Source organism: Lepidochelys olivacea (assembly GCF_965140295.1).
Source record: "Lepidochelys olivacea isolate rLepOli2 genome assembly, chromosome: 16".
In the NCBI taxonomy this organism is placed as follows: domain Eukaryota; kingdom Metazoa; phylum Chordata; order Testudines; family Cheloniidae; genus Lepidochelys; species Lepidochelys olivacea.
Window position 1 is genome coordinate 24211236 of NC_140426.1, and position 13428 is coordinate 24224663.

At 51.2% G+C, this 13428-nt stretch overlaps 1 protein-coding gene across 8 annotated transcripts; it reads right to left on the reverse strand.

Annotated features, from left to right (window-relative positions):
- On the reverse strand, positions 1–13399 carry LOC311531906 (uncharacterized protein). Of its 8 annotated transcripts, XM_084649760.1 has the most exons (12): positions 13229–13397; positions 11442–11546; positions 8102–8232; positions 6990–7116; positions 5891–5958; positions 5274–5403; positions 4446–4737; positions 4143–4300; positions 3016–3085; positions 2449–2626; positions 1420–1969; positions 1–342 (listed from the first exon to the last, which is right to left on the reverse strand). In XM_084649760.1, the coding sequence occupies exons 4-12, from the start codon at positions 7072–7074 to the stop codon at positions 239–241; spliced, it is 1635 nt and encodes a 544-aa protein (XP_084505886.1). In that variant the 5' UTR covers positions 7075–7116; positions 8102–8232; positions 11442–11546; positions 13229–13397; the 3' UTR covers positions 1–238. The 8 variants fall into 8 exon arrangements, 7 of the variants coding, with proteins under 7 accessions (XP_084505886.1, XP_084505888.1, XP_084505885.1 ...); XR_014714305.1 differs by lacking the exons at positions 8102–8232; positions 11442–11546 and adding an exon at positions 613–741 and having other exon boundaries at positions 13229–13399; XM_084649762.1 differs by lacking the exon at positions 11442–11546.
- Between the last annotated feature and the right edge of the window lie 29 nt (positions 13400–13428).

Sequence of the window (13428 nt, forward strand, 5' to 3'; positions counted from 1 at the left end):
TGACATTTCATCCATGTCACCATGGGTTTATTTTAAAGCTCCAGATGCTGACAACACAGCGCTTACATTCTTTCACAGCGTCTCTCTAGCATAACATCTACCCCGATGTTAATCTCCCCCAGCAGGGTTCTGTGTCCACATCACAGAATGAGATATCCAGTCAGTCACAATGTCACACATCTCCATGCCAGACACACGAAATGCTTCCTGTAGGGTTCATTGCACGGCTTCCGTTCCGTCAGAACGGGACTTCTTCTGCTACAGGCACATGGTGCTGCAGTGTTTGCCCATGATCTCGCTGTATCCTTCCCTGGATGCTCCCAGGACACAGGGCTTTGCAATCTGCACAGTAAAACAATGGTCTTGTAACTGTCCTCAATTCATTCTCCAAGCCAAGAGTGTCCCAAGCCCTAATTGTGACTCTACCGACACACAGTGCCAAGGGATTTGATGACGTGGAGCGCCTTCTTGCTATTTTATGGCTAGACATTCTGCAGTTGGGGGGTTTGTGGCTGATGTAGCACAGAGGAGAGCGACTCAAAAAGCTAGAGACAGGAGCAGATGAGGAGGACCAAAGAACAAACATTCATATACATAGTAGAATATTCTGACCCACTTAGGAGCACCAATCATCAGGGCACGCGGCTGCTCCTGGCCTCACTCTGCCAGAGAAGAGTTATTTTGTTCTCTTCAAGACTTCACTGGGTAAGTTTTAATCCAGTCACAAAAAACTCCTGGGCCCTGTGAAAGTCAGAAGAGTGTATGAGCAGGACCCTCTGTGCATGAGAATTCACAAAAGACTCAAGAAATGGAATTCTCCTTAGCAGCAGCAGGCTTAGAAGCTGTGCAGTAAAGAGCACGATATGCAGAGTTTTTATCCAGGAGGAACCCCAAACCCTATTAACTATTTATACAAACTGTACAGGGATTGCTTCTGTCCCCCACTGAAATGCAGCCACCTCTGAGATGGAACATGCAACAGCTTAACAATACACACCAACCCCACACAACAGTTTGGAACAGAAAGTGAAGCGGGAAGTTAGGAGTGCAGAAAATTACCTAGAATGGAATTTGTGCTTGGCTTTGCTCTGTATCTTTAATGACCAATCATACCCATGCTGTAAGCCTCAAATGCCCTCTCTGGCCTGGCAGCCAATATGGGCTCAGTGCCCATGAGACAGGCTCGACCCACCGTCTGGCCCAATGTACTGGTACATACAGAGCCAGCACCTAATTTTAGAGGGGAAAGTAATTTGTCTACCCAATGATCCACTTCAGGCCGAGACCTGATACTCTGCTGCAATTCCCAGTCAGGGTTTCCAGAGCAGAAAGTCTGACCCAGCCGGTCCCCTGCCCTTGGCCTAGCACCCTGCAGTCAGAAATACAGCCACAGCAACAGTAGCAATGGTGCTTACATACCAGGGCCTACCAGCGAAGCTGGCTGCTGGGATGCTGCCCCTGCTGCCTCTGGAGGAGATGAATCGGAGACAGTCTGAGTGGTTGCCAGGGATGATGACATCTCTGGGCTGCAAGGATACAGGTGTATTTCCACTGTAACAGACATCCTGACTGTTTCAGAGCTGGACTGAGCTCTGGGAGGGGAACACTCCACCATCCCCACCAAAGGGGCTGCAGTAACTTGGCCATGATTCCCACCGGCGTTCCTCCCAAGCGGTACGATGCTCCGGAGCAGTGGCTCAGGCCCGTGGAAATACAGCGTGGTGCCAATGTGCTGGAGAGACGGAGAGGTTACAGAGCACATGCCAGGGGCCCTTGCACCAGGCTCCCCGGGCCTGGCACTCTTCAACTCCGCAGACATAGAAGAGGGTGGAGCTTTGTGAGGGCTTGGGTGTTTCTCCTGATGAGCAGACTCATGCTGCAGGGACACTGGGGAGTCCTGGTATGACGCAACATGCACGTCGCAAGGAGCAGAGAACACAACTGGAGCCGTGCTCCCGCCCAGCAATTCCTAAGTAATGTGAGAACAGCTCTGTGAGTGACACAGGATGCAGCCCCGAACCCAGATAGCACAGTGAGGGGCAGGAGACATTAGACAGCTTGAAATACAGACGAGAGAGACTGGATGGAATCAAAACAATCCACCCAGTAAATACGGCAGATTAAAGATACCGCACCGGACCCTCGCCACTGTAGAGCGGCCTAGCTTCACGGACATCAAAGTAGCTACATTGATCTACCCCTGCGGAGGGGCTGACCCACCTGACTGGAACTGGAGTCACTGACAGGAATGGGACGCTCTATTGTGTTGAGGCTGGGAGAGAGGCTAGTTCACAGGGACGCACGACACTGGCAGGCGGTGATGTGAGACACAGGGTGGGGGACAGAGGCAGGGATCGCGGTGCAGTGCTGCGGTACGGGGGTGAGGTGGGTTCAGAGAGTTTTAATGCGGGGGGAACAGCTACCAGAACAGAACCAGGTGCACCTTACCGCTGCCCTGGCCTGTGCTGTCTGCAGAGCCTTGCCAGCAGCAACACCCGGAGGTTCCTCTCGGTGCCCAGCCGCCTCTGCAGGGAGCGTGGGGTCGGAATGCAGCAGGTGGGGGGACGTGCTGCTGTCGTACGGATTCTGCTCAATAGCGTCGACAGTGCATTCAACTTCGAATGCCCTGTGGATTGGAGAGGTGTCAGGGATGGGGAACAGCGGGCTGGTATTTTAAGTGAAAGCCACATCTTGGTCATTTCATCAGCGACTCACCATGTTCACAGCCTTTCAATCCAGGTAGCAGAGCTCCTCTATCTGCCAGTCATAACCCACCTCCCCCGGCCCCCACTGAAATATGTTGCAGATTTGATTGCAGGGTAAAACTAAAGTCTCTCGTACACATTCCTGAGTGAGCCCATCCCTAGGTGACCCCTGAAGCAGCTGGTACGGACTGTTCCTTAGTGCCCGAGCACCTCTGAGTTCCAGAGTTTTGCTGCTGGGACATAGGATTTGAAACCACAACCAGCCTCACCACTTCACAATCCCATTGTGTATACAGTGGGACAAACTCACCTGTTCTCGTATGCCTCATCCACGTCCAAGTAATTTCTCCTTCTCCGAGAATTAGATGATTTTTGAGAAGCTGCGGGAAAAAACAGATGTGTTTATTCAGCCACATGGCAGAGTGCACAGGCAGAGTCAGCTATCATGCAGGGCAGGCATGCCAGAGCAGCTGGCCATCTGGTAGGGACAGCGCATCAGTCCTGACAGTCCAGCAACTAAGTACTCCTGGGGCAATGTCCAGAGACTGTAACGAACACACCAAAACACCCATGCAGCAGCACCTCTGAGCGCTAGCAAGATGTGGTGTTTGAATGGCAGACATTGGCAGAGTTCATCTCATCGACGGGACAGTCCCTCATGAGACCCAGACTCTCCACATTCCTGCACGTGTCTGCTGTAAATCACAGACACGGGAAACACTGAATCAGGGGCCTGGCGTCAGGGAGGGTGTGAGTAGCTTTAAAGTCACTCCCTGCACCTTCCCCTTCCAGCACGGCTTTTAGTCTTGTGTCCTTCCTCCTGTGGCTTTGCCCCCTTGGTAGACAGAGAGCAGGGGCAGGCTGCATACCAGCTGTGCACACACACATCTTTCATCAACAACATTCATGTTCAGGTTTGGAGCAGAGATGGGCCTGAAATCTGGATCCAAATGTACTCAAGGATCAGGGTTTGGTTCTGGCCCGTTGAAGAGATGAGCCAGCTGTGATGGACAGATCCAGATCTGAACCTCCACAGCAGCTGGGGCTGCTCAGAACTGGGGTTCTGCTATGGGCCCATCTCTACTTTAGATAAATCCAGGGACCAGCAACCCTCCTCTACCACAAACCCTAAACCTTCACCTCCGTCTAACCCCAAACCTACGCACAACTTGGAGTGAAGTGCAGAGAAATGGAGTGAGCTCTCACCTCTCTAGTCACTTCTGCCCCTGAGCCTGCTGTTTCCAGGTGGCCAAGGAAACAAATCCCGAAGTGTCACCCCTATATTGCCAGCCTCAGTGAGAGCGGGACAGCGTGGATACCTGCCAAATACAAACCCAGAGCTTTCAACACTGCTCCAAACTGTTTCTGAGGAGTGCAAGGGTCGTTATGCCCCTGGAGAACATGCTGCCTTTCGGAAGCCAGGGCTGAAATACTCACAGGTACTGTTGCCTTTGGCGTGCTCTATTTTCTGGCGGAATGAATACACCCCCATGGAAATGAATATCAAAGCCAGAGACACAGAGACCCCCACAACCACCGGGATGTCATGCTTCTCCAGGACGGGGAGCCAGTTGGAAGCAGGTGGAGATTTCTGCCTGCAAAGGTAGTGCAGTCAGGCCCAGATCCACAAAGGTACTTGGGAGCCTAACTTACATTGTGGGTCTGGGCCTCAGATCAGAACAATGACATGCACCAGCAGGCTAATGTAATGAACGGAAGCAACTGGCCTCTGTGCGTTACCTTGCTGTCGTGACAGGAGGCCAGGTGGCATTGTCCTGTTTCCTTTGGGTGGACAATCGTACCATCCCTGTAGCGTTTCCAGCAGGCCGAGAATACACTTTGCTCCTGTGGCGAGCGGGGATTTCCTTGCCCCACATCCCTGAGGGATGCTCGATATCTCCAGGTGGCCGCTGGGCAGCGCTCCCTGCTGGGGCTGCAGTGCCACGTCCTTCACCTTCCTGTTCCAAGGGCAACGCCAGGGCAGAAAACTCTCCAGCAGGCAGGGCCCTCCCCGAGGTGGAGGAACTAAAGGCTGGAGACAAAGAGAGAAGTGCTGCCCTAACGCTAGGGGCCCTGCAAGATGGTCAGGGAAACACCAGCCAGAAACCTTTACTCATGGGGACCGAGGCAAGAGTTGGGGCCTGTTCTGGAGCAGCCCCTGGGGGGTGACGTCTCCAGGCAGGTGGATGATGGCCAGCGAGCCATCAGGGGTTATGATGTCAGCATGTCTGGGTGGTGATAACATGCACAGAGGAATGAGAGCCGTCAGCCAGCCAGGGCTGAGGGAATCCCTGGGAAGTAACATGGGCACCGGAAAGGCATGATACTCCTGACAGAGCGTTTATGTGGGCAAGAGGCAAGCAAGGCCCAGCCATGCTCAGGCCACTGCCAGCAGGAGGCTCACATGCCATGAAGCCCTAGAGAAAGCCAAGGGATGATGCCTGCAGCAGAGCCAGTGGGAGTCCAGCTCAGGGGGGCAAGGTAGACAGCACGCGTGGCCTGGAGGGTGTCATGCAGGAGAACACTCGTGGCACCCCCCTTGACACACGCATCACACCTGACACTCACAGGTTCCTGAATCCGGGCTGGGCCCAGGACGTGAGGGGAAGCTGGTTCCCCTTGTGTGAGCTGCCTCACTTGCTTTTACCAGGGGGACCTTGGCAGAGAGCCCCTCTCCTCTGGCATCAGCCTGTCTGAGCTGCAAAACACAAAGTGCATTGGATACGCTGTCAGTCTGGCTGAGAGGCAGGCCCAGGAGTGGATCTGTGGCTGGGGGTGCCGCCTGGGGCTCTGCACCTGGAGCAGGCCCTGTGTTAGCCTCATCATGGCCCCATCTCCTCGCGTGGGGCCCTGCCAATCACCATGCTCCAGTCTCTGGGGCAGAGCATGACCTGGTATAATGCAAGCGTGAGCCAAGTTTCCTCCTGTTGCCAGGTGGCCTCCCACAGAGCGAGGCTCTGTTATCCCCAGGCCATGGGCAGCCAGGTGAGGAAATGGTTGTCCGTTGCTGCTCCCATCCTGATACTGAGAGCACAACACCCCCACTTGACACCTCATGGGAGGTTCAGCTTTATCCCACAAAGGGGAACTGGAAACAGGAGTGAAATCCTGACCCCACTGAAGCCAGTAACCAAATTCCCGCTGAGGTCAGGACCTCAACCACAAAGTTTACATGCCAGATTTACCTGCAGGAGGCTGGTGACAGAGGCTGGGGTATTTCCAACTCCCTCATCCCAGGTGTTCACTTCTCCATCTATAAAAGATCAGGTGCGTGTCACTGCTGTAGTGCTGGAGACCCCATCACCCCCGATCTCCTGTGTACAGCCAAACCCTTTGCATCCTTCACAGACAGCCTCCAGGAGCTGCCTGATGTCTCCATCCTCTCAAGCAAAAGGAAGCGCAAGAAACAGTCAGGATGATCTTGAACCCATTAGCCAGAAAACCCATCTGTCTCCTTCAGGAAAGTGGGGGCCCCAGACAGACAGGCCCTGGTTAGCAATGGCTGTTAGCAGACTCACATGTGACCCCAACAGACCATGGGAAGCTGTGCTCTCTCCTCCACCATTCACGGTCAGCGTTGCCATCCTGCTGTCCCTCCCTGCCACGTTCTCAGCAACACAGAGAAAGAAAGGGAGCCCCCTCAGCCCAGGAACGTTGCTGAGAGCTAAGGTCAGCAATGCCTCTCAACCTATTGCAGCAGGAATCTGAAGAGATGCATCATAAGCAGCACAAGAAAGAGTCAGTGGCTGGTTCAGCTGAGCTACAATATCCCCTGGGCAGGAGGTAAGCACTGCAAGGGACAGAAGGGACAATCCAGCGTCAGCTCTAACCCTTCCACAGAGATGCAGCAGAACCACACACCTTGCAAAAGGACGGATCTGAAACAACCCAGGCCATTCAGAGCAGCAGCTCGTGTTTGGGGCTAGTGGGATGGATCAGAACAGGCCAAGTGCCACTAGCCACCATGGCTACAATAGGACTAGCCTCCAGAATCTAGCTGCATCAAAGGGCCTCCTTGCTGCCAATGCCTGCTGCCCTTGGGCATCCAGAACTCTGTGTCCCAGCTGACGGAGCTCATAGAGCCCTGGGGCTTTGGATGCTTTAGGACGCCAAAGAGATTCCTGAGTATGCGTCTGTCTCCCTGGACCCATCAGAACAACTCCAGGGACTTTATTATGGCTGTGGCACTCTTAAAAGCTGCAGCCCGGCTGAGTGACTGAGAGGCCCAGCATTGCGAGGGCCAAAGCCTGCTCCAAGGGATAGGGGCTTCCACATCACACGTACCTGGTTCCGCCCTGCACTGGCTGCTCCTCACGCAGCAGTTCTGTATCACGCTAGAAACAAGCACATAGAGCGCCACAGTCCCCATGGCTCCAGCTCGGTGCTCCCTGCTCGAGGCTCTGATGAGTGCCTAAGAGACACAGAAATACTGGATGTGAGCCCAGCAGCATGACAAGCTCCCACCCCAATCCCAGCCCAGTCCTCTTCTTCTCTAACACCTAATTCCAGCCTTAGCCCACTTGCCCTTTGCAGAAGTTGATGTCTTGTGGTGTGCCGACGCCATGCTGATAGGCACCCTTCCAGTGCTTGTCATGGGTTAACAATAGTTCTTAGGCAAATAAGCACATTACAGATACTTGACCAGGTTTATTCTTTGTCCCTGCCAGAAAACACTTCTCATTCATGGAGGCAACCCAGTGTAATGACCTGCACCGAAATCTAGGTCCCCAAGATCTAGTCCCAGCTGTGTCACTGACTCGCTGTGTGGCCTTGGGCAGGTCACATAACCTCACTCCCTCTGTTTGTCCAGCTGCATAACTGGAGTAGTATTTACTGCAATGCTTTATTGGTATAGCATTCGCACCTGAGACCCCTGCCCCGCTGCACCAAGCACTGCACAAACTTGTAACAAAAAGATGGCCCTGCCACAATGACCTTACAATCTAAGACAAGACCAGAGTCCTCACGCCTCACGGGGGCTGCGCAGATTCATTAGTGGAGTCTGTAGAGTCCTCTGAACACGGGAAGGGCCAAGCACTCTTATTAGCTGCAGTCCATGACTTCTTGTTTTCCTTGTGGGTTGGCCTTTCCCTCGGCTCGGCACTAGATGGCGCCTGTATCCCACGAGCTGGGGACCTGAAGCTAGTGTCACTTTCATCAGGAATCCACCTTCATTTAGTAATGTGGGTTGTGACAAAATGGCTGATGTTGGTATGGCGGGTCCTACGCTTTTCTTGGCCGGGGGAGGAAGCGCTAGGATGTCACCCCTTGCCCCTGCTCGTGGGGCACCGAGAGCCCCGCTAGTGGCCCAGGAAGGTGGTAGAGGAAGGGAGAGGGATCTGGGTTTGCTCCTCACTCTGAGCCCCAGCCCCTCTCAACCCCTGGGGGTTTCTTACCCTCTTCCCCCTTGGGTAGGGATCCCCTTGGTCCTTGATGCCTCCCTTCCTCCGGTTCTCTGGTCTTTCAATTCTCAGCAACACACTTCCAAACTCCAGTCCTCTCTCCTTCCTTGCTCCACCCTGTCTGCCTGAAGGAGGGGGTTTTATTAGGTTCCTGACAGGGCCTTAATTGGCTACAGGTGCTCCAATTAACCTGTAGCAACCTTCCCTAGTCTACAGGGAGCCACGCCGAGGGATTATACATCTCCGCTAGACCACTCTCCCACTACTCCCTGGCCCTGCTGTATCACAGGGTTTACAAAGGGAGTTGTCTTCAGAACCACAGAAATCCTCCCATGGATACACAACTCCATAGACACAGTCTCTCTCATAGCCCCCCAGAGCACAGTCCTTGCTGCACAGGAGACTGGAGTTAGCGCCTTTGCAAAAGGTTGACATTTGCTATTTATTCCCAGGTGGAAGTTACAAACATTTAGCTACATTTTGGCATGACAGAAAGTGTTCTGTGTGTGTGACCCCATAACGCTCCCTTCCAGACACCCCCAGAACCTCGAACAAGTAACCGAGACAAGAACGCACAAGTCTCACAATGCATGCAGTGCCGTGCTCCCCAGCTGGATACACGGCACTCCGCTCCCTGAGCTAGCCTTTCAGTCCATGCCAAACGTGATCCATGGAATATGCTGACCCCAGCACCAGCCTGGGTGGATGCAGTTCCCCCTGCACCAGCCCAGGGCACTTGGGATCTAGGTGGGTGAGGTGCAGAGAGGCTGAGCCAACCAAGGGCCACCTCCCAGCCCAGGGGCGAGGCTAGAACAGTTGTCACAGACACTCCATGCTGGGGCGCATGGGCCACTGGATCCACAGAGTCATGGTCCTTCCCCTGGATAGCCTCCAGAACTGACCTTCCACACAGGGCCCCACAGAGGCCAGCATGGAGACAACTGCTCAGCACACAGGCATGCAGAGACCCTCTGCTCAGCTGTCTGACCCCAGCTCATCTCCAGCAATGACGGGGAGGGCCCAACAATGGTGAAACTGGAAATAACTAACCAGCTTTAGCCTTGAGAGAGCCTCTAGTATCTATCCATCTATGAGCCCTCCTCACCATGGTATCTGAGCGCCTCCCACGACCAGGCCCTTTCACCCAGGTGGAGCTAATGTTGCCAACTGTTTGCACAGACCATTTAAATTGGAATCAATTTACCCATCACAATAATGCAGCCACCTCTGGGGTAGAATATGGCAGCAGTAGTGACACTGCATATTACCTCCACTACAGTGTGCACTGAGATGTCACCCATACACCCAGAGCCTCTGGAACTAGGGATACCTGCTTTAGATTACTGCGGTGCTTTAGAGATTACCTTTATCAGACGTACCTGCACTTCACTGAACTCCTGGTTCATGAAACACAGCCATTTACAGCAAGTGTAAGCAGGGGAATAGTCCCGCTATTGTGGGGAACTTTCCTGGCTTCTGCACTACCCCGGTGAAGTGGGCTAGCGAAAGGATCTGAGTCCTCGCTCCCACTTTCTTTACCTGGTGGCCTGCCTGCCCTTGAGGACTCCCCTTCCACTCTCCTGTCTGGCAGAGTCCTCGCAACCCCAACAAGGCTGGGCCCAGGATTCCTGGGGGGCTTGACCCCCAACCCTGCTGTGGTCACCTAGGACAGGGGCTAGGGTATCCCCACTCCAGGTTACTCTCTCTGCACTGGGCACTTCTCTGACCCACTGAGCGTTACATACAAGTTAAAGCAAATGCAAGTTATTTAATCAACAATTAATTTTAAAAAGAATAAGGAAAAATGGGAAAGGTTAAAGGAAACACATCACCCCGCTCTGTGGCAGGGAACATCACAAATTGTGTCTCTGGAATACCAGGGCAGTTCACAGTCTGTTCCTTGTAAGTCCCAGGCCTTCTTCTCAGGCCCTGGCTTTGCTGCAGGGATGGTGTGGGTTGGACTCACACGCCCATCTACTGTGGCAGAATGGTCTTTAAAGAAGATGAATATGGAAGAGCACAAAGAGGCATCATTAGCTTATCGCTGAATGACCTCCTGAGCGATGACTCACTGCACACAGGGCTAATGGAGGAGGATTATTTAGTGGATGATCAATTACTCCCCATTTCCTAGGAAGAGAGTAGGAGTTTACAAGAACAAGATCAGTTGACTGAGGCTTATTGCCATGCAAATGACCATCAGGTTAAGCTGAAGGGGCATTCATCTGCTAATAAAGTTGGACTTCACCTGTTTCTAACATTGTTCTCATGGGATAAACTGCAGAAAATCCATGCTTTGCAGTTCTTTTTCGCCAACCGCAGGAGCACCAAAACGTTGTCTCACTGATGGTGACTTATGGTGACTTATGAATTCAGGCACTGCACTCGGCTGCTTTTTATGCTCTGTCTCTAATATGGAAGGGCAGCCCACAGGAGTAGAAGCAGCCCATGCCCCATCACATGCTGGGGGCAGTAAGGCCATTCCTGTGTTACTGACAACACGACTGAAGATCAGGAAAACAAAATGGCTTTTGCAAATCTAATTTTCTTTTTGACTTTTGTGAAGTTTAAGTTTTGCACTTCAGTCAACTTAGGGCAGTGAAACTAGTCTGGTGAGTTTGACTCTAGTTCTAGGGAGTTTTTGGGGGAAGGGATAGCTCAGTGGTTTGAGCATTGGCCTGCTAAACCCAGGGTTGTGAGTTCAATCCTTGAGGGGGGCATTTAGGGATCTGGGGCAAAAATTGGGGATTGGTCCTGCTTTGAGCAGGGGGTTGGACTAGATGATCTCCTGAGGTCCCTTCCAACCCTGATATTCTATGATTCATGTGCCTGTTCCCAGGCTCCAGCTCAGGGCCTTTTGCTTGGATTTCCAACAAACCAGCAGAAGGTTAACAAAAATCTGAATTCAGTGTTTTAAAAAGAAAAGCCAAACCAATAAATAACAATCCATTTTTATCCATATAAGGTTTTTATAAACAGCTCTCCCAATTTCCACCTCCTCCCCCAGGAAAACTTACACAGAGGGCCTAACAATACTTTAATCCTTTCTTTTTCAGTCTTGTTCCTAGTGCCTGGAGCAGGGCTTGGTGACACTTACAGATGTCTGAATTAGACTTCTTAGGAACATTCAGCGATCTCACTGTCTTCCTTTCACTGAGCAGACATTTTGGGTTTTGTTGTGTGTTTGGATTCTATAGGCCACTCTGCAAGACTACAGTAAACCCAGAGTACAGTAACTCTACTAACATCAACCAAGTTATTCCAGATTTACCCTGGTGTAACTGAGTTCAGAACTAGGCCTTCAGAAAAAGTTATACATTCTGGCTGCTCTCACCTGGTTTATTTTGCTTTCTCAAAGAAAGCGTTTACAATGGGTAAACCTGCCGATTGCATCTCTCGAAGTCCTGTTAATCTCCTTTTTCCGAAGATGAAAGATCAGCTGCAAGTAGAGGGCTTGGGTTTAATGCCAGCGCCTTCATGAGCTGAAATATGCATGAAGCAAAACAGACAGAGCTGGGGCCAACACAAGCCACAAACTAGAATGAGTGGATAGCTTTATCACCTGGAAGAAAGGAGAGATATCTGACCATTCAGAATGGCATAAGGATTTCCTAATAATACACACATGCGGAAGTGGGGCAGTCGTGGGGAAGGGGCCATCAAGTTATATCTCTGTCATGTTATTCCTCTGAATGCCTCTTTCAAATGAAACATCAGGAAATCGTCCCTCTCGGACCATTCATTTGTTTTCTCTTTTCTCTTTGAAAAAGAAAAGCTAACACTCTAAAAGGGAAGTGAAACTGGAAGAGGAAGACGGAGATAGACATAGACAACACATGTACTGGGATGAGTGCGAGATGAAAACACAACAGATGAATGAGGTGAAAAATATGTCAGATTTTTAAAAGATTAAAGCAATGGGAATGTGAAACAAGCCAGATTGCTCCACAAGAGACCACCTAGGGGCAGGTAGCCCACACAAACCATTCTGGACCCGCTGTTCCTTAACTAACCTTTTCTTAAGCACCACTGAGGGATTTGCCATAAATTCTTCTCAGCAACTGGCCAAGATTGGGTTCAGTATCTGACACCTCTTATCAGCTGGCTCTGATTCACAGGGATGAGCTTTATAATCAAAAAGATCTGTTCCACCGCATCTGGCCACCTGCTGTCTGAAAATTCTTCTCATCTCCAGCAACATGACAAAAACCGCAGAATTCAAAAGCACAACATATGTCTGCATCAAATACATTTAAATTTGAACCTCCCCTGGCATTTCTCACAAATCCACAGGTAGATACAGGACTAACCTGAGCAGAGGTCTTCCTGTACTACATGGACCTACTAGAGAAGCCAAATACATATGGTCTGTAGCTGAATGTTTATTCTGCCATTTGGTTCAGGGATAGAGCAGCAGCAAGCACAACACAGGGAAGGGGAGCTGTGATCACAGGGACTCAGAGAAGCAATGAAATTCTTAACATTTTCACATTCCTACAGCTGTTTCCTACTGGTAGCTAGAATCTCACTAGGGAAGAAGCACATGCCATACACCATCCTTATGACCACACACTCTTCTGCATCTCCTTACTCTTGCATTTCAGATAAACAAAGCAGCATAGACACTTCAAAACATTTAAAACTATTACACGCCAACTGCCATCACCTCTATTTTGCAAGGACCGTCCCCACCTTTTCCAGCTCTCCATTGCAAAAGCTCTTTCACTCGCATTGTCTCTCAGTGGAGTTAAAGTCTGTCTTTGTTTGTAGCTTTCAGATGTTGGCAAGTTTGCCGAGGTGAAAAATTCTGTTCTCATTCAAAGTAAGGTACTCCACTTCTAGCATGACAGGCCAATCTTTTGCAAAGCAGTTAACTAAGAGTCTAATCCCTTTCTTAGAATGATCAAACCACCCCCAACTCAGAATAATACACACACTTACACCATACTTCACAGACATTAACAAAACCACTGACTTTCGACAAAGAGTTTACAGCACAGGAGATAAACTTTGGTCGGATCCCTTTTGAGAAGCAACAGAATCCCTGGTCCTTCTGCTGCCTTGGTAGGGAAGCAAAGGCAGTTGTGAAAGGCTCAGGGATGCAAAGCTGCGGGCTGATACCTGTCCCATTTCACAGCCCATGCTGCCTGTGTGTGCTCCCTCTTGCTGTTCGCAGACTGGGATCCATGTTGCTGAGCTGCTGGATTGATCTGCAGGAGGAAGATGGGTGGGCTATGGGCTGCTGGATAGTTGCATCATCAATCTGAGTCTACACTGTTAACCCAGCAAACAGAAAACCCTTCAGGAGATGCACAGTGAGC

What these genes read in the sequence shown, in the direction of transcription:
- LOC311531906 (XM_084649758.1), bottom strand. Translation starts at nt 13,249, where the DNA reads ATGGGCTGTGAAATGGGACAG. An exon ending in CTGTCACCAGCCTCCTGCAG is followed by an intron (nt 5,404 to 5,890) that starts GTAAATCTGGCA and finishes TGTGTTTTGCAG; the next exon opens with CTCAGACAGGCTGATGCCAG. An exon ending in CGCCAAAGGCAACAGTACCT is followed by an intron (nt 3,086 to 4,142) that starts GTGAGTATTTCA and finishes TTTTTCCCGCAG; the next exon opens with CTTCTCAAAAATCATCTAAT.